The 27,179-nt window shown below is 37.0% G+C and overlaps 1 protein-coding gene across 1 annotated transcript; it reads left to right on the top strand.

The window, feature by feature from the left end:
* The first annotated feature begins 22,666 nt into the window (after nucleotides 1-22,666).
* On the top strand, nucleotides 22,667-24,594 carry LOC115511262 (small nuclear ribonucleoprotein F-like). The gene is made up of 2 exons (XM_030311802.1): nucleotides 22,667-22,935; nucleotides 24,585-24,594. The coding sequence occupies exons 1-2, from the start codon at nucleotides 22,667-22,669 to the stop codon at nucleotides 24,592-24,594; spliced, it is 279 nt and encodes a 92-aa protein (XP_030167662.1).
* The last annotated feature ends 2,585 nt before the right edge of the window (nucleotides 24,595-27,179 follow it).

The raw sequence follows: 27,179 nt of genomic DNA, 5'->3' as shown, positions 1-27,179 counted from the left end.
GACACGGGGCTCAAACTTAGGAACCAAGAGATCATGACCTCAGCCGAAGTTGGATGTCCAACCGACTGAGCCACCCAGGCACGCCTAGCTGGATATAGAATTTAAAGTTCAAAATAATTTTCTCTCAGAATGTAGAAGGCATTGCTCTATTGTGAGGTATTGATAGTTGCGAGTCTGATGTTATTTTGATTCCAAATTCACTTTTGTGACCTGTTTACGTTGTGTAGTTTCATAGTACGTGTTGTTTTGAGTTTTCAAGTTGTTGCTGTTTTTTGTTTCTTTTTCTATGATCCGATTGAAGTCTCTGAGGACAAAATCAAAATATACTCTCTGGTGGTAGCCAGGACAATGTTAATTTTTTAAGTTTAATTTTAATTTTTTATTTGAGTATAGTTGATATACAATGTTACATTAGTTTCAGGTGTACGACATACTGATTCAACCTCTCTATATGTTATACTATGTTCACTACAAGTATAGTTACCATCTGTCACCATACAGTACTATTACAGTATCATTGACTATGTTCCCTGTGCTGTACCTTTTATTCCCATGACTTGACACTAAAGAAGCATAAGATAGTTGAGAACATAGCAAAGGCAGTTTCAGTAGACTTCTGTTGGACATTTATTGCCTCTTTTCAGTTATCAGAGTGGGCTAACAATATTCACTGCATTGCTGCTATAGGTAATGTCTTTCCTAAACCCATTTGTTTCTGAAAGGTGGGGGGGGGGGGAGAGAAGCTATTTTAGTGCATGTTTTCTGGTTCATGTGACATTTTTGTTCTGATTTTTAATTCATCACCTAGACCCATCATCCTCCTGACCATGTTACACTGTTTAGGAGACCAGGGACCAAGGGAGTGGTATAATTAACAGAGTCTATTTCACAGAAGCCTAACCACATTAAATTGGTCCCATTAGGATTCTATCCTTGCTTTAACTCTTTGAGCTAAGCAATCACAGACCAAAAGACATTACAAATATCATGAATAAGATTCAAACTACAGGGGAGATTAAAAAAAAAGTAGCAACTAACCAAAACACAAAAACAACATTCAGAAAACAATCTACTCCAAAGCCACTGAGTCATAAATCACAGGTGCATACTTCTTCCATTCTTGCTCTTTAATTATCACTGCTGACTCGTCTTGTTCTTTCCACTGAGGGACTTTTGCTCATGGGTTTCATCAGTAACACAAGTTGCTATGCAGGTGTGTAAGTGAAGCTCATCCCTGATAATCTAACAAATGTTAAGTGGGCTCCCAAGGGAAAGAAAAGCATAAAGGAGGGGCACGCACCTTCTGGCTTATTTTCCTTGTTTGTGATGAGATGGAATCTCAAGCCACAAAACAGCTCTGCATTTTTATTTCTTAAAATTCATTTTTATCTTAGTATGTTCCATTCTGTTCTTCTTCTTGGAAGTTTCTACTTTAAAGCTTCCTCTGTCTTTTTTGTATGTCTATAAATGAATTCATCCCTTCCCAAATCAGACTTTTCATGAACATTCTTGCTACTTTTTAAAAACAAAATGTCATACAATCTCCCATTGTGAATGGTACGAGGTATTAATTCGCCTGTCAGATGAGTCCTTTCTGAAGCTGGGGCCCAAGAATACTGCTGTGAAAATACTGTAAATGATGCCCTCTGGAGCTGTCCATGTGATGGTACCAACTGCACAATATCTGTGATTATAACAATTTACTTGATCTATTGTTAAAGGATTATAGTCCAAGGCCTTTTTCCAGAATATTCATGTTCACTTGGGCTGATACAGTTCTAAAAAAATTGTTTTTTAAAAATAACATTAAGTGGTAGTTTATGTGTTTAAGAAAAATCAGGAAAACTCCACTGGTACAAGAGCCAAGATGCTGTACTGTCTGGGGCTAGCTGTAACACAGACAAGGGAGGTAGACTAGTGGGAATGGTCATACCCAAGACAGCTTCCCCACTAGCCCACCAGAAAGACTATTATTACCTGCACATTCTCAAAACCTAGCTTCCCAGTCATGATGAGGAACATCGTTTCAGAGTAAATGTAGTAACCAGCACAAGACATTCAGTTATTGATTTTTTTTAACCCCAATGTGCCTTTGAACATGTTTTTCTCTAAGAGCCTAAGTTACTTATTGTGTGATTAATACAAACATGCCCTCCTCACAATGTATATACTCCAGGAAGTTCCTGACTGTCCCCTAGCATCAACTCCCCACGAGCAAGCCTGCTCCTCCATAGAATTCCTGTCTCTTTTTATACAATGCTATACTGTTCTTTTGCACACCAATTTCCACACAGGATTGTTACTCTTATGTGCTTTATATCTCCTCAGTGGTTGCTGAAAGGATTATTAGACACATTATGGATGAATAAATGAATGAATTAAGCTATTATCACTTAAGAACATTTGAGATCAAGTAAATTTATAAAATTTGCCAGTTTTTAAATAAGCCCTGAAAAAAGCATAACTCGGGACAGGAAAGATATGATAGGGAAGACGGAAGTCAAGATATTCAGTAACAGTTTTATAATTTGATTATTATATTTGGCAGTGCTGTTAGCCCTTAAATAAAATTTATATAAAACTCTATAAAACATATAACAGAGGAATGAAAAAGGAGATTTCCAAGTGTTTGACCCTTTTGCCTTAGGACCACGAGTATTTCCAAGAAACTCTACAGGTATGCAACTCAGTTTGTAAATCACTGAACTAACTTGCACTCAAGATCATAAACTCATAGGACATCCAACCAGAGGTGCATTACAGCTTTAATGGCTCTCCTGACTCTGCCCATATACTCCTGACTCTGCCCACACTTAAACTGACATTGCTGAGGGCCCATCACCCACTGCCATTTCCTATATTCCCTGGGTTTAGCAACCTATCCTTAAAATAAGGAGAAATGTAAAGGGCCCAATGCTGGGTCTTGAGGCTCAGCATTAGTTGACCCTGTTAGCTGGTTCTACTGTTATTTATGGCCCGTTACTAATCACCGGGTTCTTATTTTATTTCTTATTCCCACAACTTTCTACAGTTGTGCTGTTTTAAGAAGGGGTAACCCTCTCATTATTTATTTATAATCCAGTACACCAATTCTTCTAAGGCCGTGCTTCTGCTTAGATCTCAATAATATCACGCTGTAGCACAAACTCTATTTGCTAGTCTCAGGTTGGGCTCCGGTGGCTGTGCTGGCATCCCGTTTGCCTGATGAACCTGCTGCTCCATGTAGAAGGCTCAGCTCCAGGGATTCTTGGCTATTGTCCTGTCCATAGATACTGTCTAGTTACCAGCTTCTGGTACCTCCTAGTTTGGTCCACTCTCTAAAAAAAGAAATTCAGGCTGTTGGGTCAGGATGGGGTTAGCAAGGAGAAAGGAAATCAACACAAATGGAAATAAACTAATACTGCCAATGCTAGTTACATAGGGCCAGCTGTATTTCTATGAGTTCACTAGACTGGGAGCCAAGTGCTGAGCACACTCTTCCAATTCTTCTAGGAGTTAAGTAAGATGTGATATTGATAAAACTACTTTCCTGAATATTGAGCTCTGTATCTGTAAAGTGAGTCTGCTCGACGAAATAATCTCTAATATATTTATAATAAATATTAGCAGGACTGGTATTTTATAGTTTCACAATTATACCACAGAAAACAAGGACACTGTGTTTTTCATCTTTCTTCCACTTACGCTACAAATACTTCCCCAGATTGTGTTATTATGTCCACTCATGTGTATGCAATTGATCTCCTAGTGACACAGAGGAGCATGTACTCCACAACTTTCTTTCTGCTCAGAATCCCAAGTTTACATGTGGAACACTTCATCTCTGAGATCCTCCTCATTCAAGCTTTCCTCATCAATAATTCTTAATTCTCCACTGAACCAGAAAGATCAGGACACACACAGTCCTCCTGGAGGCCACTGCCACAATTACTGAGAGTAATCTTAACTTGGGGATTACAATATGCCATGCACTTCATCTAAAATTAACATATTGTAACTACACAGTGATTTAAGAGATCATTTATTGTTCTCAGTTTTCGGATGGGATATCTGAGCCACAGAGAGTTTAGGTGCATAGATGAAGGTCACATAAATAGTAAGAGGCTAGGCAACTCCAGCATCTGTCCGTTTAAGCACTATGCCATCCTACTTCATTGGCTGACAGAGGAGGTTATAAATAACCTCTAATAGGCACATCACACAGACCACCTGCTCTTGTCTCTGCAGCTTCTTTCACTACCCCTCCCACTCTCCTGTCTGAAGCCCTTTTTCACCACCAGCAAAATCTCTATGCTGTCACATTACTTGTTTGATTTCTGCAAAAATCCATTTCCTCAAAAAAAGGCTCAGTGAAGTCAACCTTAAACTCTAAATGTCATGTCTGCCAATTAGCATTATGACCTTTACCAAGTCACTCTCCCTCTCTGGGTCTCAGTTTTGCTTTTCTATAGCCTATAAGGTTTGTTGCATCGTGATTTTTTAACAATATGAACAAAGGAATCTGACTTTTAGCATCTCATAGGAAGAGTTCGCGCATTAGCCGTCTATGAAATTATTTAAGTATTTCATCATTTTCAAATAAATCACTACATTTAGGCAATAATGACAGGCTTTAAAAGGAGAGGAGTTTTAAATATTTGTAGAACCTTGATAATACTTTGGTATATCCAAAGAAGTCAATATTTTTTTCTTAATTGGTTAAAAAAAACAAGTGCATGTATTAGTGGATTAATAATTGTTGTCAAGTTTAATAAAATCTTATTCTTATAAATTTATTATATGGTATTCTAAAAAAAGATTAGTCCAAAGACTCTTGGCATCAATACCCAACAGACCAGATTTTGTCAGAGAGTCTCCCTGCTACCAACTCTACCTTTCCCATCTATAGCTGCTGAACAGGTTCTTTTTTATCAGGTCATGGAGATTTGACAGAGCTCTTGTTGCTCACTAGATAACATCATCTACACGCTGTCCTTGTTCTCAACTGATTCAGTCAAGCTGACTTCCCCAGTGCATTCTCCCCTTGCCCTTGGAAGCACCTCCATTATAATAGTTATCCTGCTTCATCATGATGGCTTACTGTTACACCCTCTAGACAGTAAGCATTTTGATATTGGGGACTGTGTCTTGTTTAATTCTTACTCACTTTCCATTCCTCCTCCCATGCCAGGACTATATTACCATGAGAGAACTGCAGCTTGAGATCAACCCCAAACCACCTTGCACACCTACAAAACTGATTTGAGGATTAACACAACAATCTGCACAACCTGAACCAAAGAACTCGGCAGGTACACAGCATGGAGAGGTGAACTGGGGGAGAGAGAAGCCATGGAGGGCAGGGAGCTGTTTTTGCTTGCCAAGAGAGGACAGACACGAGGGAGAGTATGGGAAAAGCACCCCTCACCCAAAAGCAGCTGGAGAGAAAAAAGAAGAGCGGAAACAGCTGCAAGGGACTGAACAAAAAAGGAAGAAAGGAGAAAGCAGAGGGTTTAAATTCCATTAAGACTCTATAAACAGAGGGATCACAGAGTCTGAAACTATGCAGCTCAATACCTGGTGGTGCTGTGATAGGAAGGGTGAATCGCCAGGAGCAGAGAGCAAGGTCCAAGGGGTCAGTGGGCCATATGGGGAGTGGTGGTTCCTCTGCTGGGAGGACATTTGGTAGAATTTGTGTGGCCTCACCAAAGGCAAGGGTCCTAGCAGATGGTAGAGATCAGCAACATTCGCTGGTATTGGAACAAGGACATTGGAAGTGAAACCTGGTGCCAGATGTGTGTTGTGATTTGCCATAGTCCCTGAAATGCTGATGCTACACGATCCCAAGAACGTTTTCACGCAGGCTGGCACCAAGCTGCAGTCTCTACACATTGGCAGCACCACGGTCACATGAACATTCCTGGGGGCGGGCTGGTATTTCTTGGCTAGACCCTCCCCCAGAGGGTCTGAACAGGTCAAGGCTGCAGTCCCTCAGAAGTGAGGGCTTGCGAAACACAGCCCCATCTGAGATAAAACTCTGGAAATAGGTTGCACCTGGCAGACTGATGGCTTGGTCCCGGACAGTGAAGAAGCAGGGAGTGGACAGAGGCCAGAGACAAAGGAGGGGTTCTTGACTGCCAGACGGGGAGAGCACATAGTTCCAATAGTGGAGACTGGGCAGCTGGGTGATGCCATTTTTACCCCTCCCGCGCATGTGCATACACACCTACAAGTGCCAGGGCAATCCACCCCAGTAAGCTAAGCAGCACCATCTAGTGGAGAAAGGAGCCATTACATTAAGCCCGCCCAACTGGGCTAACTGTGTTCTTGCGGAACACCAAAAGTCTCTCCATCAGCTTAGTTTATGGATTATAAAGTGCTTCCTAGTTTGCCTTCTAGGGGAAACTGGAGGTAATTTAAATCATATTTCATTCTGTGCAATGGTCCATCTATTCAATTATTTTTCCTTTTTCTTTCTTTATTCTTGAATACAGAAAGACAAAATTTTTATTTTTATTTTCTGTTTTTGTATAAAAAGATTCTCCTTTAATTTTTTCTACTATATTTTTCACTTTTTTGTAAATTTTTAAATTTTATTTTACTTTCATCACCACAGTTTATTCTATTTTATTGTATTTGTTTTTACAAATTTTCAAATGTTTTCCTTTTTTCCCTTTTTCTTCTTTTCTTTTCCTTTTTTCTCTATTCTATCAAGCTTCTTTTAATAACCAGACCAAAACACACCTAAGATCTAGCATCCTTTATTTGATTTTTTGTGTTGTTTTAAATTTTTTAAATTTTATTTTTTTACCTTATTAGTTTTCTCCCTTCAAAATGATGAAATGAAGGAAGTGACCCCAAAAGAAAGAACAGGAAGAAATGACAGGAAGGGACTTAATCAACACAGATACAAGCAAGATGTCTAAACCAGGATTTAGAATCACGATAATAAGAATACTAGCTGGCATTGAAAATAGATTAGAATCCCTTTCTGCAGAGATAAAAGAAGTAAAAGCTAGTCAGGATGAAATAAAAAATGCTATAACTGAGCTTTAATCTCAAATGGATACTATGGCGGCAAGGATGGATGAGGCAGAGCAGTGAATCATCGATATAGAGGACAAACTTATGGAGAATAATGAAGCATTAAAAAAGAGGGAGACTAAAGCAAAAGAACATGATATAAGAATTAGAGAACTTAATGACTCATTAAAGAGGAATAACATCAGAATCATAGGGGTCCCAGAAGATGAAGAGAGACATATAGTGATAGAAGTTTTATGTGAGCAAATCATAGAGAAAAACTTCCCTAACCTGGGGAAAGGCACAGACATCAAAACCCAGGAAGCACAGAGAACTCCCATTAGATTCAACAAAAACCGCCCATCAATAAGGCATATCATAGTCAAATTCACAAAATACTCAGGTGAGGAAAGAATCATGAAAGCAGCAAGGGAAAAAAAGTCCTTAACTTACAAGGGACGACAGATCAGGTTCACAACAGACCTATCCACAGAAACTTGGCAGGCTAGAAAGGAGTGACAGGATATATCTGATGTGCTGAATCAGAAAAACATGCAGCCAAAAATTCTTTATCCAACAAGACTGTCATTCAAAACAGAAGGAGAGATAAAAAGTTTCCCAGACAAACAAAAACTGAAGGAGTGAGTGACCACTAAACCAGCCCTGCAAGAAATTTTAAGGGGGACTCTCTGAGGGGAGAAAAGACAAAACACAAACAAAAAAATATAAACAGAACAAAACAAAACAAAAACAAGAAAGCAACAAAGACTAGAAAGGACCAAAGAATTCAACCAGAAACTCCAATTCTATAGGCGACACAATGGCAATAAATTCCTATCTTTCAGTACTCACTCTAAATGTCAATGGACTAAATGCTCCAATCAAAAGACATAGGGTAACAGAATGGATAAGAAAACAAGATCCATCTATATACTGTTTACAAGGGACCCATTTTAGATCTAAAGACACCATCAGATTGTAGTAAGGGGATGGAGAACCATCTATCATTCTAATTGTCAACAAAAGAAAGTTGGAGTAGCCATACTTTTGTCAGACAATCTAGACTTTAAAATAAAGACTGTAACAAGAGATGGAGAAGGGCATTATATAATAATTAAGGGGTCTATCCACCAAGAAGACCTAACAATTGTAAACCTTTATGCTCCAAACGTGAAACACCCAAATATATAAATCAATTAATCACAAACATAAAGAAACTAATTGATAATATCATAATGGTAGAGGAGTTCAACACCCCACTTACAGGAATGGACAGATCATCTAAACAAAAAATCAATAAGGAAACAATGGCTTTGAATGACACACTGGACCCAATGGACTTAACAGATATATACAGAACATTTCATCCTAAAGCAGCAGAATACACATTCTTCTCAAGTGCACATGGAACGTTCTACAAAATAGATCACATACTGGGACATAAATCAGCCCTCAACAAATACAAAAAGATCTAGATCACACTGTGCACACTTTCAGACCACAATGCTACAACATATGAAATCAACCACAGGAAAAAATTTGGAAAGATAACAAATACTTGGAGGCTAAAAAACATCCTACTAAAGAATGAATGGGCTAACCAAAAAGTTGAAGAGGAAATTTAAAAGTACATGGAAGCCCAATAAAGTGATAAAAACACAACCCAAAACCTCTGGGACACAGCAAAGGCAGTCATAAGAGGGAAGTATATAGCAACCCAGGCCTTCCTAAGAAGGAAAAAAGGTCTCAGATACACAACCTAACCTTACACCTTAAAGAGCTGGAAAAAGAACAGCAAATAAAAACAAAAACCAGCAGAATACAGGAAATAATAAAGATTAGAGCAGAAATCAATGCTATCAAAACCAAACCAAACCACCCAAACCAAACAAAAAAAATAATAAAACAGATCAATGAACCCAGGCTTTGAAAGAATTAACAAAACTGATAAACCTCTAGCCAGTTTTATAAAAAAGAAAAAGGAAAGGACCCAAATAAATAAAACCAACCATGCAAGAGGAGAGATAGCAAACAAGACAGCAGAAATACAAACAATAATAAGAGAATATTATGAGCAACTATATGCCAATAAAATGGGCAATCTGGAAGAAATGGACAATTTCCTAGAAACATATAAACTACCAAAACTGAAACAAGAAGAAATAGAAAATTTGAACAGACCCATAACCAGTAAATAAATCAAATTTAGTAATCAAAAATCTCCCCCAAAACAAGAGTCCAGGGCCAGATGACTTTACAGGAGAATTCTACCAAACATTTAAAGAAGAGTTAACACCTATTCTTCTGAAGCTGTTCCAAAAAGTAGAAATGGAAGGAAAACTTCCAAATTCATATTATGAAGCCAGTATTACCTTAATTCCAAACCCAGACAAAGACCCTCACTAAAAGGGAGAACTACAGACCAATCTCCCTGATGAATATGGATGCAAAAATCCTCAACAAGATAGTAGCCAACCAGAGCTAACAATACATTAAAAGAATTATTCACCACAACCAAGTGGGATTTATACCTGGGATGCAGGGCTGGTTCAATATCTGAAAAACATTATACCTGGGATATAGGGCTGGTTCAATATCTGCAAAACAATCAACATGATACATCACACATCAATAAAAGAAAGGACAAGAACCACATGATCCTCTCAATAGATGCAGAGAAATCATTTGACAAAATACAACATTATTTCTTGATAAAAACCCTCAAGAAAGTAGGGACAGAAGGATCATATCTCAAGATCATAAAAACCATATATGAAAGACCCACAGCTAATATCATCCTCAATGGGGAAAAGTTGAGAGCTTTCCCCCCTCAGGTCAGGAACATGACAGGGATATCCACTCTCGTCACTGCAATTCAATATAAAATTGGAAGTCTTAGCCTCAGCAGTCAGGCAACACAAAGGAATAAAAGGAATCCAAATCAGACAGGAGGAATTCAAACTTTCACTCTTTACAGATGGCATAATATTCTATATGAAAAATCCAAAAGATTCCACAAAAAAATGCCAGAAGTGATCCAGGAATTCAGCAAAGTCACAAGATAGATATAAAGCCAATGCACAGAAGTCGGTTGCATTTCTATACACCAATAATGAAGCCACAGAAAGAGAAATCAGGGAATCTACCCCATTTACAGTTGCACCAAAATCCATAAAATACCTCGGAGTGAACCTAACCAAATAGGTGAATAATCTATACACTGAAAACTATCGAAAGTTTATGAAAGAAATTGAAGAACACACACAGACACACACACACACACACACACACACACACACACACACACACACAAGAAAACAATTTCATGCTCCTGGATTGGAAGAACAAACATTAACATGTCGACAATACCCAAAGCAATCTACAAATTCAATGCAATCCCTATCAACAACACCACCAGCATTCTTCACAGGTCTAGAACAAACAATCCTAAAATTTGTATGGAACCAGAAAAGACCCCGAATAGCCAAAGCAATCCTGAAAAAGAAAACCAAAGCTGGAGGCATCATAATCCCAGACTTCAAGATATATTATAAAGCTGTAATCAGGACAGTATGGTACTGGCACAAAATAGACACTCAGAAAAATGGAACAGAATAGAGAACCCAGAAATGGACCCTCAAACGTATGGCCAACTAATCTTTGACAAAACAGGAAAGAATATCCAATGGAATAAAGACAGGTGTCTTCAGCAAATGGCGCTGGAAAAACTGGACATTGACCTGCAAAAAAATGAACATGGACCATTTTCTTACACCATACACAAAAATAAACTCAAAATGGATGAAAGACCTAAACTTAAGACAGGAAGCCATCAAAATCCTCAAGGAGAAAGCAGGCAAAAACCTCTTTGACCTTGGCCGCAGCAACATCTTACTCAACATGCCTCCAGAGGCAAGGGAAACAAAAGCAAAAACGAACCATTGGGACCTCATCAAAATAAAAAGCTTCCGCACAGAGAAGGAAACAATCAACAAAACTAAAAGGCAACCAATGGAATGAAAGTTGATATTTGCAAACGATATATCAGAAAAAGGGTTCGTATCCAAAATCTATAAAGAACTTATCAAACTCAACACCCAAAACACAAATAATCCAGTGAAGAAATGGGCAAAAGACATGAATAGACACTTTTCCAAAGAAGACATCCACATGGCCAACCAACACATGAAAAAATGCTCAGCATTACTCATCATCAGGGAAATACAAATCAAAACCACAATGAGCTACCACCTCACACTTGTCAGAATGGCTAAAGTTAACAACTCAGACAATAACAGATGTTGGCGAGGATGTGGAGAAAAAGGATCTCTTTTGCACCGCTTGTGGGATGCAGGCTGTTGCAGCCATCTGGAAAACAGTATGGAGGATCCTCAAAAAATTAAAAATAGAACTACCCTACAACCCAGCAATTGCACTACTAAGTATTTATCCAATGGATACAGGTATGCTGTTTTGAAGGGGCACATGCACCCCAATGTTTAAAGTAGTGCTATTGACAATGGCCAAATTATGGAAAGAGCCCACATGTCCATCGGCAGATGAATGGATAAAGAAGATTTGGTATATATATACAATGGAGTATTACTCAGCAACCAAAAAGAATGAAATCTTGCCATTTGCAAGAACATGGATGGAACTAGAGGGTATTATGCTAAGTGAAATTAGAGAAAGACAAACAGTATGTGACTTCATTCATATGAGGAATTTAAGATACAAAACAAATGAACATAAGGTAAGGGAAACAAAAATAATATAAAAACAGGGAGGGGGACAAAACATAAGAGAATCTTAAATATAAAGAACAAACAGAGGGTTGCTGGAGAGGTCGTGGGAGGCGGGATGGGCTAAGTGGGTAAGGGGAATTAAGGAAGACACTTGTTGGGATGAGCACTGATTGTTATACATAGAGGATGAATCCCTGGAATCTACTCCTGAAATCAGTGTTGCACTATATGCTAACTTGGATTTAAATTATAAATAATAAATAAATAAATAAATAAATAAATAAATAAATAAATAAATAAATAAATACTGCAGCTTGAACTTTATAACCAAGGAGGCAATGAATGTTTTAAAATAACAACAAATACCCTCTTTCTATAGTTATGAGTCTACACTTGGGAGACTGTAAAAGTTCTGTAGGGACTATGTTTCTGAAACATCTGCTGGGATATCAAGTGGGAAGGATCTCACCCTAGCATCCCTTCTTCTAGGCATCCCTCTTCTGCAATCATTTTTGCTCCAGAGAGTGTCTCTCCCTCAAACAGCAAGCTGCTGTCTGAAAGTCACACACTTCAAAGCATTATGTGGACCCTGGAGCTGCCTAAAATGATCATGAGCAGCAATCCTTTCACTGCTGTATATACATTATCTAAACTAGATTTTCACTTCTTCCAAAGTCCTATTGCATATCTTATTTCTTCTGTTTCCACCGCTACTGTCTTTTCTTTTTTTTAAATATAACTTATTGTCACACTGACTAACATACAGTGTGTAAAGTGTGCTCTTGGTTTTTGGGGTAGATTCCCATGGTTCATTGCTTACATACAACACCCAGTGCTCATCCCAACAAGTGCCTTTCTCAATGCCCATCACCCATTTCCCGCTCTATCCTGCTCCTTCCCCCCCATCAACCCTCAGTTTGTTCTCTGTATTCAAGAGTCTCTTATGGTTTCCTCCCTCTCTGTTTGTAACTATTTTCCCACTTCCCTTCCCCTGTGGTGTTCTGTTAAGTTTCTCAAGATCCACATATGACCACTGCTATCATCTTATTCCAAATTACTCCAAACCTGGACCCTCTCTTCTTTCTAAAGGTAATTGCCTTCTAACCACAAGTATTAGAATTTGCTTTGTCTTATGTGATAATAGGGTATATAATTCATAGTGTGAATGCAAGATATTTGTAGATAAATTGTGAAAACTAATTTGGACATTGATAAGAATTTGATTTTCCTGTAATATATCAAATACATCTGAACAACCTATAGTAATAATGATACTGGAAAGCACTGTGAAATAAAAACTTTAAGATGGAAAGAAATAGAGATCTAAATTTTTAGACTGCCCCAAGTCTCAATATGCCCTGAATTAGCCACCCTGAATAACTGCTACAGACTGAATATCTGTGTACCACCCAAAGTCATATGTTGAAACCAATGTGATGGTATTTGGAAGTTGGGGCTTAGGGATGCAATTAGATTATGAGGGTTGAGGCCTCATGAATGGGATTAGAGCCCCTAAAAAAGAGACCCCAGGGAGCTCTCTTGTTCTTTCTGCCATGTGAGGTCATAGTAAACAGTTTATGAACCAGGAGGCTGACTCTCACAAGACTCTGAATCTGTTGGTGCCTTGTTTTTGTACTCCCCAGCCTCCAGACCTGAGAAATAAATGTTCATTGTTTACAAGTAACTCAGTGTATGGCATTTTTGTTTTAGCAGAAAGCGGAGACAGAAAACTGATGCCAAGAGATACAGGTGCTACTATAACAGATACCTAAAAATGCGGAAGTAGTTTGGAATTAAGAAATAAACAGAGGCTGAAAGACTTTGGAGGTGCATGCTAGAAAAAGCCTACATTGCTGTAAATGGACCATTAAGGACAATTCTGGTGGATCTCAGAAAGAAAAGAGGAGATGCAGAGAAAGTCTCAATCTTCTTAAAGAACCAATTAAGAATTGAACAGAATGTTGGTAGAAATATGGATAGTAAAGGTCATTCTGGTCAAGTCTTAAATGGAAATGAGAAATATGTTATTAGACAATGGAGAAGAAGCCATCCTTATTATAAATTGGCAAAAATCTTGGATGAATTGTTTCCGTATTCTAGTGTTTTTTGGAAGGCTAAATTTGTGAGTTGGAAAAAAAACCTGAATATTTGAGAAAATACCTACACAAAATTTTGAAGGAGCATCCTGGTTCCTCTTGATGACTTAAATTACTTAAATGCTGAATTGTTAAGCAAGAGGAAGTATAACTTAGACTTGGAAGAAAAAGAAAGAAGAAGTGAAATTATCTTTGTTTGCAGATGACATGATGATATATGTAGAATACCCTAAAGGATCAACCAAAAAATTTTAGAACTAAAAAGTGACTTTAGTAAAGGTGCAGGATACAAAGTCACATAAATCATTTGTGTTTCTACACATAAACAAACTATCTGAAAATGAAATTAAGAAAACAATCCCACTCAAAATAGCAACAAAAAGATAAAATACTTAGGAATAAACTTAATCAAAGAGGTGGAAGATTTATACACTGAAAATGTAAAACATTCGGGAAGAAAAAGAAGACACACAGATAATGGAAAGACATCCCATGTTCATGGATTTTAAGAATTAATATTGTTAAAATATCCTTATCACCCAAAGGTATCTACAGATTCAATGTAATGCCCATCATAATTCCAATCAATGGCATTCTTTGCAGAAATGGAAAAAAAGAAAACAAACAAACAAACAAAAACAATTCTACAATTTCTGTGGAACCTGAAAAGACTTCAAATGGTCAAAGTAATCTTAAGCAAAAACAACAAAGCTGAATGTATCACATTTTCCGACTTCAAAACACACTATAAAGCTACAGTAATCAACAGTATGGTGCAGGATCTAAATAGAGATTTCTCAAAAGAAGACATACAAATCTTCAACAGGTATATGTAAAGTTACTCAACATCACTGATCATTAGAGAAATGCAAATTAAAACCTCAATAAGATAGCATCTCACATTTGTTTCAATGGCTATTATTGAAAAGATAAAAGATAGGGGCACCTGGGTGGCTCAGTCAGTTAAGCCTCTGACTTCGGCTCAGGTCATGATCTTACAGCTTGTGAGTTTGAGTCCTGCGCTGAGTTGAGTCTGATGACAGCTTAGAGCCTAGAACCTGCTTCAGATTCTGTTTCTCCCTCTCTCTGCCCCTCCCCCACTCACACTCTGTCTCTCTGTCTCTCTCTCTCTCTCTCAAAAATAAACATTTAAAAACTTAAAAAAAAAGATAAAAGATAACAAGTGCTGGTGAGAATGGGGAGAAAAGGAAACCCTTGTGCACTATTTTTGATAATGTAAATTGGTTCAGCCATTATGAGGTCAGCCAATATGGAGGTTCCTCAGAGAATTAAAAACAGATACTTTATGTTATAGTAATTCTGGGTATATATGCAAAGGAAATTAAATCACTTTTCAACAAGACATCTGCATACTTGTGTTCACTGCAGCATTATTTACAATAGGCAAGACATGGAAACAAGCTAATTATCTGCCAGTAGATGTATGGATATAGAAAATGTGTCATTTGCAAGAACGTGGAAGAACCTGGAGGTCATTATACTAAGAGAAATAAGTAAGCTACAAAATGACAAATACTGCATTACCTCACTTATATATACGGCATCTTAAAAAGATGAATTCATGAAAGCAGAGAATAGAATTAATTGTGTTTGCCAGGGTTGGGGGGCGGGGGAAGTGGAGGGATGTTGGTCAAACATCAGAAAGTTTCAGTTAGGTAGAATGAATAACTTCTGGAGATCTAACCTATAGCATGTTCACTGTAGTTAATAATACTGAATTATATACTTAAAAGTTTCTAAAAGAGTTGACTTTAGGGGTGCCTGGTTCCTGGGTGGCTCAGTCAGTTAACCATCCAACTCTTGATTTTGGCTCAAGTCATGATTTCATGGTCTTGAGATCGAACCCCTCTCTCTCAAAAAGGCAGAGAGAGAGAGAGAGAGAGAGAGAGAGAGAGAGGGAGAGAGGGAGTTGATATTAAGTGTGCTCACCAGACACACAAAAATGTAAAGTGGTATTATTGTGCTAATACATTAATTAACTATGGCAATCATTAGCTAATTGTGGCAATCATTTCACTATTTACATATATTTCAAAAATTCACATTATACACCCTAATGCACATTATTTTTATGTGTTGATTATATTTCAATAAAGCTGGTAAAAATAAAGAGGAGTATTAAAATGTCCAACTATTATTGTTGAATTATCTATTACTTCCTTTAATTCTGTCAATTTTGCTCCATATATTTTAGGGTTCTGTTTTTAACTGCATGTGTGTTGGCAATTATGTCCTCCCAATTTTCTGGCCCTTTTATAACTGAAATTAATTCTAGTAATGATTTTTGTCTTGCAGTCTATTTTGTCAGTTATTAGGATACTTTTGGTGTGTATGGTAATCTTTTTCTGTCCTTTTGTACTCCACATATTTGTGTCTGTATATCTAATATGCCTTCCTTGTGGACAATGAATAATTAAATGATATTTTAAAATCCATTCTTCCAATATTATTTTTTATCGGATTGTTTAGGCTATTTGCATTAAATGCAGTTGCTGATAGGATATATGTCTGCATTTTGGTATTTCTTTTCCATACACTTTTGTCATTTCTTTATTGCTCCATGACTGCTTTCTTTTGTGATAAACAGATTTTCCATACCATACTATTTGAATTTACTTTTTGTTGCTTTGGCAATATTTTAGAAATTATTTTACTTCATGGTTTCCCATATAAATTTATAACAATCTAGTTTGGATTAATATCAATTTACATTCTTTATTATGCAAAAGTTTTAACATATCTACATTTTTCACTGCCCTTTGTAAAATTATGAATAAACTAATTTCATCTTTACATATTATGAGCCTAGAAACATAATTGGTAATTGTTTTATGCAACTGCCTTTTAACTGAGATAAGAGAAGAAAAGTCACAAAAAAAGATACCCTTATCCTATCTTCGTATTTGACTATGTATTCAACTTTATCAGGTTATTTATTTGTCTTGTGGGTTTAAATTACTGTTTAATGTCCTTTGATTTCATCTTGAAAGCCTCCCTTTAGTATTTTTTGCAGGACAAGTCAGCTAGCAACAAATTCTCAGTTTTTGATAATCTGGAAATGTCTTAATTTCTCTCCTTTGTTTTAATGAATAGTTTTTCTGAATATAATTGCTTAGTTAATAGTCTTCTGGTCAGTACTGTGAATATGACTTTTTATTGCCTTCTGATATATATGGTTTTCAATAAGAAGTAAGCTGTTAATCTCATTGAGGATTCCTGACATGTGATGAGTCAATTTTGTTTTGTTGTTTCCAAGATTGTGTCTTTGTCTGTTAACAATTTGATTATAATGTGTTCAGAAAGGATCTATTTGAGTTTATTCATTGAACTTGAATGTGTGGATTTGTATCTTTCACCAAATTTGGGAAGATTTGGTCACTATTTTTTTCAAATATTCCTTCTGCCATTCTGGGATTTGCATAATGTGCATGTTTGTATGGTATCCCCCAGGGGTCCACTTTTATTTATTCTTTTCTTTCTTTTCCTCACAATGGATAATTTCAGTTATCCTATTTTCAAGTTTATTTATTATCTTCTGTCTGCTTATAGATGTTGTTGAACTCCCAAATGAATTCATTTTAATTGTTACACTTTTCAGTTCCAGAATTTTTGTTTTGTTTCTTTATAATTTCCATCTCTTTATTAGCATCCCTATTTTGTTCATAAAATGTTTTCTTGATTTCCTGTAGTTCTTTGTCTATGTTACTTTGTTCTTTAAGCATATTTAAGATAGTTGTTTTGAAGTCTTTTTCCAGTAATTTTGATATCTGAGTTCACTTGGAAAGAGTTTGTCAACTTATTTTGATTCTTTGAAAGAGGTGTATTTTCCCGTATCTTTGAATCCTTCGCAATTTTTTGTTGTAAAACTGAACATCTGAGTATTATAACATGGTGACTCTGGAAATCATATTTTTATACTTACTCAAGATTTCTCTTTCTCTGTTTTTAAATTACTAAAGACTTTAAATTAGAGACTTTTCTCAATTATTTTTGCAGAGACTATATTTCTTTTTAAGGACTGTTAGTGAAGTCTCTATGAAATCCTAGCTAAGTGGACTTAAAATCCTAAAAAAATTAAAAAAAAATAAAAAAATAAAAAAAATCTATCAAATTATAACATATGAGGTGAGGATTAACCAGGAGACCTGAATTCATGGTCAATAGCAGAAATGACTGAGGTATGTGGAAGATATTGTTGACAGCCCTTCAGAAACTAAGACTATTTGGAGATAGGCAACAGGAGCTTCCTCTTCCCATGATGCTCAGTGCATGCTGTATTAGTGAACTGACTTCTTAACAGGGGTTTTGTAGCCCAGAGGTTATATTCACACTGGTTTAAAGTAGTTCAGGCAAACAAAAAGAAAAAAAAAAAAGTATAGTATCCAGGACACTAAAATGTAGGATGTGTAAACATGGTAACCAGTGATATAAAACCAAACAAAAGGTTGAATTCCTCCCTTTGACCTCTTGCTCTTTGCTTTATAAACAGAATCCATGAAGGCAAGACTGGAAATACTGAAATATAAGAGAGTAGTTGAACATCAGAGGACAAGGAAGTGTCTTGAGAAGAAAAATACATCACATAAAGCAAAGCTGAGCTTCTTGAGCTTCTGAAAAAGTTGCTTTTGAGCACAAATTTCTCTCAATTCTGCATTTGATTTTCCAATCAATTCTGCTTGTCTTCTGTCTCCAACTACTAGATTGTTTGTTTTGTTTTTGTTTTTGTTTGTTTTGTTTTGTTTGTTTGTTTTTTGGCTGGCTGTACAATTTAATCAGTGCAGATTATTTTACAGAAAGAAATGTATGGGGGTGGACATGGACCTCCAAGCCCCATCCCTTAACTTGCTCTCTGGTTCTGAGGATGGAGGGGTAGCAAGACAGCCTGTGAGAAGCCTCTCCCTCCAGGGGCCTTGGGGATCTGGGTGGCAGACCCATTTGCCCTGGGCTGAGGGAAGCAGAGGGGACAGAGCCGGCTGTACAGTACCATTTCCACAGCGGCCTTGCTGCCTGCTTACTTTGGGAAGGAAAAGAAGGAAGAGGTGGCTCTGCCTTTAGGGCTGACCCAAGAAAAAGGGGAGTCTCCAGGACCACAATGGGCTCCTCTGGGGGCTCCACAGCCACATTCCACAGTCTGCGTGAGGGGATGAGTTGCTGGCCCTTCTCCACAGTGTCCCCTCTCCCAGTGCCCTGGGGGACAGGGAATGGAGGGGAGGAACCCCTGAGCCTGGTGCCTGGTGCACCCGTCAGCACCCTGTCTCCCTGGGGCAGCTGGGACCCTGGCAGTGGGTGCCAGAGGCCGGTGGGGTTCTGAGACCCCTGAGGGTGGTGGTGTGGGTGAGGATGGGTGGGAAGAGCCCCAGGAAAGATGCCCAAGCGCATCATAGCTCAGAGAGAAGTGGATGGGGGCTGGAAGCCCAGACTTGGTGGGAGTGAGGCTCCTAGGTGGAGAGGCCTTGACAGACCCCCTTTGGTCCTGGGTAAGGCAGGCCAGGAGGTATGGGCTCCAGGAGGTGTGTACATACCAGGAAATGTGTTAACCAACACTCAGCTGCCCCCTTCCTCATCTGTCCCCTCCCCAAAGTTCCCCTCTCTGCCACCTGGGCCAGCCTCATGGCCCTCATCGCTGCCCTCTCACTGTCACTGCGCACCCCGGGCTCTGCACACCCATCAGGGTTGAAGGGCAGACAGGCCACGTGGGGCCATTGGAGTCCTGTGTCCACACACTCTTGGCAGCCTGTGAAGTCCCACAGGGTGGATTTGGGGTAGTCCAGTTCCACTCGCAGGTGCTCACTGTCAAACCTTCAGTACTTGGTGCCCTTGTAGAAGGACATGTAGGCTGTGTCTTTGCTCAAGAAGGCAGATCATTGATTTTAAGAAATATATTAGGGCTTGGGGTATAATAGATAATTTAAATGGATAGAGATAGATAATTCATAGTAAATCTAAACAATGAATCCTTAGACACATAGAAGATACTCCCTAAAAATTAATGTGTGCAAAGCACAGATTAACCCAAATAAATCTAGTATTATCTACATCTTAAACTCTACACATTTTGCCCATCCAAAAAGTGTTTTGTCTGCAATGATTGTATTTCTCTTTAAAGTCACCTAATTTATATTTTTCTTACTCATGTGCATTTAATCATGGAAACAATGTTTACTGAGGTTCCTTTGAGTCCTCTTTTTTTTTAATAATTACATGAAAAATAAGATTTTACTACCATTCAATACAGTTTGGTTACATTTAACATAAAAGCAATGAAATGTTAATAATAAGCTTGGTATAAATTTTGCTTTAGAATTTAGAATGAATAATAAATTTTTAAAAAGACAAAATAAACATATAAAGATCCATATACTATTCAGGCTAATAGATGTGTAGCAGAAAGCTTAGGGGAAATACTTAAGCCTCAATCTATTTATGATCATATCTTTTGCACAGAGGCAAATGCTTTCTAAAATGTTCTCACATATCAACTACTTAGAATTTTAAAACTTTCACAATATTGCCATTAAAATATAAACATTTAGAATAAATTACAGATGTCCAAGGTCATGAAAACAGGCAATAACAAAGCCAAGATGCAAACAGGATTCTCTGGACTCCTTGATCAGCACTCACTCATTCCAATTTCTTCCTGGTATCCTGGACATTATCCTTTTTTCCCTAGAGAAATCTGTTCTGCTATGCCTTCTTACTCAATTTTTTTCCTACAAGATCTACCCTTTTTCAGTGTTTTGCTATCAAAGAAAAATATCAAAATGAAAGAAAAATATGCTGCTTTACTAATATGAAAATGACCATAACCTGGTATGTTAGCTTCCCCAAGAGCATGCCATTTTCAAATAGGACACTTGTTTTCCCTTTAGGGATAATATCTAACTTCAAACTATAGACTCCTATGGCAACTTGTGGTGAAGAATATTAGGCAGGGATTCATTCCTATTGCCAACAAAATAACAATGTGATCTGTTACACAGCTTGTCTGGTCTGAAACATCGCACTTATTCATGAATAATGCAGTAGATAGACTAATACTCAGTCTACAACTTTCAGAGTGTTTCTACATGAATTATCCCATTTAATCTCATGTCATAGGACATCACATATTCTGGCCTGATAAACTGACAGAAACAAAGACTGTGAGAAAAAGCAGGTGGAGTCAATGACCATGTTCCAGACTAGTCCCAAAATATGTAAAGTAGTATGTCATTAATGCTCAAGCTTTTATTTAACATAATTAAATTGACACAAACCTACTGATTTTGTTACAGTTAGGTGAAGAACCCACCACACTGTTCAGGATTTACTGTTGACATATGTCATAGTCTAAAGCCTTTTTTGACCATTTTTATCCTCTGTCCTACACTCTGAAAATATGAAGTTTCTACTGATAACTTTGACATGAAAAGTTCATCAATGAAATAACCTCAGGCTTAATGTCTTTGAATAAAACTAATCTGAAACTCATTAATAATGTTACTCTTAAAAATACAAAATAACATAAAAATAAAAATAAAGTAAAATAAATTAAAAAGTCTCCTTCATTTCATCCTATTTTCCTAAAAAAGTCTCCTTCATTTCATCCTATTTTCCTTTTGCCTCCAAACTTTAGTTTGATTGAAACTTGTTTCATAGCACTTCAACCCACAAAGCGAGTCACTTAGTAAACTACCCACACAAATTAACCCCAAATTCTATTTGTTTCCAAATTCTTTGTTTCTTTTCTAATGCTGGATTTTCTTTTTATTACTTGTAAAATAAAACCATAATACCAATAACAGAAAAAAACATTATTTGGATAAGCATTTTAGTTCTTGTTCAACTTGTCTTAGCTTGAGTTCCTGCCTTGCTATCTGAGGGACTATCGCCAATGTGGTTCAGAATCCATGACTTGTTTCCTCCAAACCTGAAGCTAGACCACTGAGCTTACAGTGAAAATAATGCTTATTCTCTGAAAGCAGATGGTAAAGACACTGTGAACTCTGTTTTATTATAAAAGAAAGAGACCATAGTCATTTTTATTTTCAGTGTATAGGCTTCAAACATAGGATTGAAGGATTTCCCAACAGATATTTGTTATGAATAAATAAACAAGTAAATGAATAAAGAATGTTTCTCATGATTTAGTAAGCAGCTCACACTCTGGGATTATGTATCTGCATGTCTGTGTATATTATCTAGGTATTTCTTGAATACCTTGGGTATTGCTGACCCATCTGAGATGTTTTATATAGTCTTGTCACTCAAGTCTTCTTATGTCCCCAACAAATATACTCAGTTTCTGAGATGAAATGTGAGATTAAGAAAACTGTCTTCTGGGAGCACCTTGGTGGCTCAGTCAATTAAGTAACTGACTTTAGCTCAGGTCATGATCTCACAGTGTGTGAGTTTGAGCCCTACATCAGGCTCTGCACTGACAGAGTAGATGCACTCACATGTACACACTCTTTTTCTCTTTTAAAAATAAATCAGCTCAGGTAATGATCTCGTGGTTCCTGAGTTTGAGCCTGGCTTTGGGCTCTATGCTGACAGCCTGGAGCCTGGAGCCTGCTTTGGATTCTGTGTCTCTCTCTCTGCCCCTCCCCACCAAAACTAAATAAACATTAAATTTTTTTTTAATAAAGAAAACTGCCTTCTGTTAAATCATACCAAACATGTTTGAATTTATTATTTTTTTTTGTAGAAATTAAGAAAGTGAAAGCAAATGTGCCTGCTGTAACTACTCCAGTCATGAGGGACACACAGCAAGCAGTTCAGATTGTGGCAAGTAGCCTGCAGCATTTGATTGTAGTCACCATGAGTTTGCCCCTAAATCCCAAAACCTTCCTGAAAGGATTAACAGGAAAGCCAGTAATGACAAAACTCAAGTCCAGAATGGAGTACAAAGACCACCTGGTATCTGCAGATGGCTATATGAACATGCAGCTCGCAAATGCAGAAAAATACATAGATGGAGCATCGTCTGGACATTTCAGTCAAGTTATAACAGGGTGTAATAATGTCCTTTATATCAGGGGTGTTGAAGAAGAGGAAGAAGATGGGGAAATGCGAGAATTGCAGCTTTTGTGGGGATTTTTTTTTAAAATACATATTTCTAGACGATAAATAGGTTTTTTTTTCCCCTTTGGAAATCAATGCAAGATATTTCCTGAAAGTAAATGCAAGATATGTAAGTCTAAATCACATCTTGGGAAACTGAGTAATTTTCAGCAAAGTATCAGCCACGTGACCATGATAGCTTAGATCTGCCTTTTGTCTAAACTATCTACTCAGAAGTTACTTTTGATAGATCCTATGCATTTTGTACTCACAGAATAAGTTATTCAGAATTTTGAGCTGGAAGATATCAATCATAATTATTTTAAATTGTGAAAATACCAAATCTCCAAATCTGGCAGTGATATAGATACATGTGTAATGAATTTGAATGGACTGATTTATGTGAAGGATAATATACTTCTCATAAAATGAGAATCTTACAGAGTGATTCTTAACCAAAAGTGAACATCAGAATTATATGTAATTTTTTTGAGATGTACACATGCCTGCTCTGCTCTCACCATCAACCTAAATTGACTGGGCCAGACATTCATTTTAAAAGAAGTTTTCCAGGTAAATCTCATACACATCTCAAAATGAGTATGGTTGGTGGTTACTCAATTTCTAATCTAATGGTGACAAGTGAAAAGCTGCATTAGTTTATGTAAATCATGGAAACTGCTGAAATAAGCATTCCCCAAAATGTCAGTGGCTCAGTTAATAAAGGTGTATTTTTTAATCAGATTGCAATTTGTTATGGGTCATTCAGAAACTAATATCCTTTCATGTAGTAGCTTCTAGTGTCTGCAGTTCTTTCCCTTAATACTATACATATAGCCTTTCTAGAGGAGAAGGTAGGCCTGCTTTTAATCACTTCATTCCAGAGGAACATTTTGTTAATAGGACACACTACATTGTCCCAACTAAATGAAAGGAAGACAAGAAATATCAATTAGCAATGATCCAAAGGAAAAAGTGACAAAATTTGATATGGGTGATGACTAATAACATAATAAGTAGCCAATAAAAATTGAAAGATAAATATAATTCTGAAACATGATTTCTTATATGATCCTTGATATTCTTACATCGACTATGTCTTACTACAGAAATTTAATAGATCAATATGCTTAATACTGTAAAACAAATCTCATACTAGTCTAGTCCTGACTATAAAAATAAATAAATTACCGACTTCCTCAAGAGTTCTAAAACAATTATTTGATTAGGTCAGCACTTTTAGTATCTCCATTTAGTTTCATTGAGAAAAATAGGTCCAATCTATTTTTCATTGCATCAATTAACTGCTCCAATGATACACGGTCTTCCACCCAACAACTACTAGTGAAGGTGATTGCTCCAAGTGTTGCAAAAAAAAGGGAAAAGATCATTTCATTATGGGAAATTGCACTGGCCTATGAAAATTATACTTAGGCTACAGATACGTATTTACTTTGTATTCTCCAATATTTGGCTCATTTTCTTCCATGTGAGTAAGCTCCGATCTTTAAACTCAGAATATACTTCAGCGCCAAAGAAGGAATGAATGGCCTTTGGTTATCAACTTGCAAGTCTAAAGATCAAAGGGAATATATGCAGGGCCTATAGGTTTGGTGAGTTAATTACAACTTCTGTATCATAAATTTCTACCTGCTCTGTGTTTTTTTTTTTCAAGGATGATGTGAGGATAATGTATAACGTGCATTACATTATGAATAGCAGCTATAAACAAACAAACCAAAAACTTAATATATAAGGTTGACCCTGTGAAATTATTTACGATGATGTGGTAAAGCTAATAGAGAAGTTTACTTATCAGTATTTGTTGAAATTAGTATCAGTATTAATTTGATAGGATCTCCCTACAACTCATATAGGGATATTAGACTTAGGAGATTTGACACCGTGAGGAGCTAGATGTTTTTTACCAGGCAAGTGATGCATTTATTTTTTAACAAATTATTATCTTTTCTTTAAGAGAAAGAGTTACTGTAAACTCTGAGATTTCTGCTATTTTGAGTCACACAGAGCATTTTTAGAAAGTAATTGGGGACAATTATTTGCAATCTGGAACTAATCATGATTTGAGCCATTTAGCTAAAATCTTTTCAAAAAGTCAAAGATGAAAGATATATGAAACAAAATGAGGTCCCTTATCAATCCTAATCTAGGCATCCTGAAATCACATAGAACTAACCACATTTTAAGTGCATTATGTTAAATGGAAGAGTTTAAATTGATCACTAAAAGACAGTATTGTCTAAATGTGAAAAATGGAAGTTTAAGAATAATTGCTATGAAAAAAATAAAGCTACTACCAGGGAGAACTACAAGAAGGCTACAAAAGGACATTCTAAAAAAAGAAATTCTTATATACAAATATTCATGTTTAACAATGTCAAGGTTTACATATTCACAGCTGGTAAAGCCCAGTTAGGATTATAGTTTCAATTATTGTTACTATATTAAACTAATTCTATTTAAAACATAATTCATTATTTCTATATGCATCCCTTTTGTGTTTTTAAATTTTTACTTGAGTGCAGTTAACACACAATGTATATTAGTTTCAGGTGTACAACATAGTGATTTGACAAGTTTATACATTATGCTATACTTACCCCAAGTGTAGCTACCATCTGTCACCATTCAATGCTATACAATCTCAGTGACTACATTCCTTATGCTCTGCCTCTTATTCCCATGACTTATTCATCCCATAACTGGAAGCCTGTATCTCCCACTCCCCCTTCATTCATTACGTCCATTCCCCCTACTCCCCCGCTCCCTCCCCGCCCCAGCAACCATCAGTTTGTTTTCTGTATTTACAGGTCTGATTCTGCTTATTTTGTTTCTTTTTAAATGGCATCATCAAATTCACAAGTAGTGGCTGATTTCACAAGGAACAGAATAAAGAGTTATCCTTAACCTCTCTTTTTCCATACTACTTATTCATGGCATTTCTAAGGAAATACCAGTCCTATTTACTGTACTTCTTTAGCTCAGAGATTATTACATCAACTGATCTCTTCAAGAAAGTCCTAACTAGTTTCACTGTCACTAGTTTTGCCTCTCTTCCCACAGTGCTGTCAGATTTGTCTTTTCAGACCTCATGTCTGATACGTGTTTTTCCTAAATAAAACTTTTTTTTAAATCATTGCCTATAAAGTTCAAAATATCTACTGCATCAATTACAATTATAGCCTATGGGGCAAATCCAGTCCACTATTTATTTCTGTAAGCTAAAATGATTTTTACACTGATTATATTTTAAATAATTATATAGTTACTTAAACAATGTGTTTGATTATGCCTCTTGGTCTGTAAAGCCAAAAATATTTACTCTCTGGCCCTTTATAGAAGAAGATTGCAGAGCCCTGTGCTAGGAACCTGTGGAGAGTCCATTACATACACCATTACCATTGCATTAGCCTTACCTCTTACTACAACATTGACACCTATTTTCTAAACAAGAAGTCCCTGGAAACTGTTGAATTTTTAGAAAATAAAATGTTCCTTCTCACCTCTGGGCTTTACCTCAGTTCTAAGTCTGAAACATTTACCTCTGCTATCTTCCTCATTGGATAAGTCCTTTCTTCCTTCAAAATCAATTTACCTTCCAGGAAAAACTTTACAGAACTTCACTGTTCTGAGTAGCTGCAGTTTGGTTTTCTGACAAACTGTCATCTTTCAATCTGTATAGTACTTGTTGTGCAATAGAATGTGTAGTAGTTTTCATTTTCCTAAATGGCTGCCACGATATCTCCCATCTCGTATGTTCTTCCGCACTATGACTTGCCATGTTCCTGTGAGGAGGTAGAACCTATATCTCCACCCCTTGGATCTGGGAAGGACTAGTAACTGACTTGACTAGTATATTATGGCAGAATTAACAACATAACAGATATGAGAATACCCTTATGAGGCCTGGCGGCTTTTGACTCCTGCCATTTTGAAGCCAGTATCCAGATAAGAATTGTCATTATTATGGGTCCATCAGGTATTAATTAGCCTATTACCTAAAATGCCTATTTATGATGAGGCCATCCATGGTGAGTGAGATGTCCTGCACAGAGAGAGGGTGAAGGAGCAATGAGACACCAGCCACATGAATGAAGAAGCCACTGTGGAGGTGGATCTGCCAGGCCTGACACGGTATCTTATACTATGTGCATCACAGGCGAATCGCCCACCTGAGCTCGTTCTACATTTCTGATTTACAAAATGTGAGCAAAATGAAATTGTTGCTTTAAACCAATAGCTTTTGGGG

Source organism: Lynx canadensis, chromosome A3 (genome assembly GCF_007474595.2).
Source record: "Lynx canadensis isolate LIC74 chromosome A3, mLynCan4.pri.v2, whole genome shotgun sequence".
Lineage (NCBI taxonomy): Eukaryota > Metazoa > Chordata > Mammalia > Carnivora > Felidae > Lynx > Lynx canadensis.
The sequence above is the reverse complement of the archived record's forward strand: the minus strand, read 5'-3'. Positions and strand labels throughout refer to the sequence as shown.

Bases quoted from the DNA above. Each gene is read 5' to 3' on its own strand.
- LOC115511262 (XM_030311802.1), top strand. From the start codon at position 22,667: ATGAGTTTGCCCCTAAATCCCAAAACCTTCCTGAAAGGATTAACAGGA.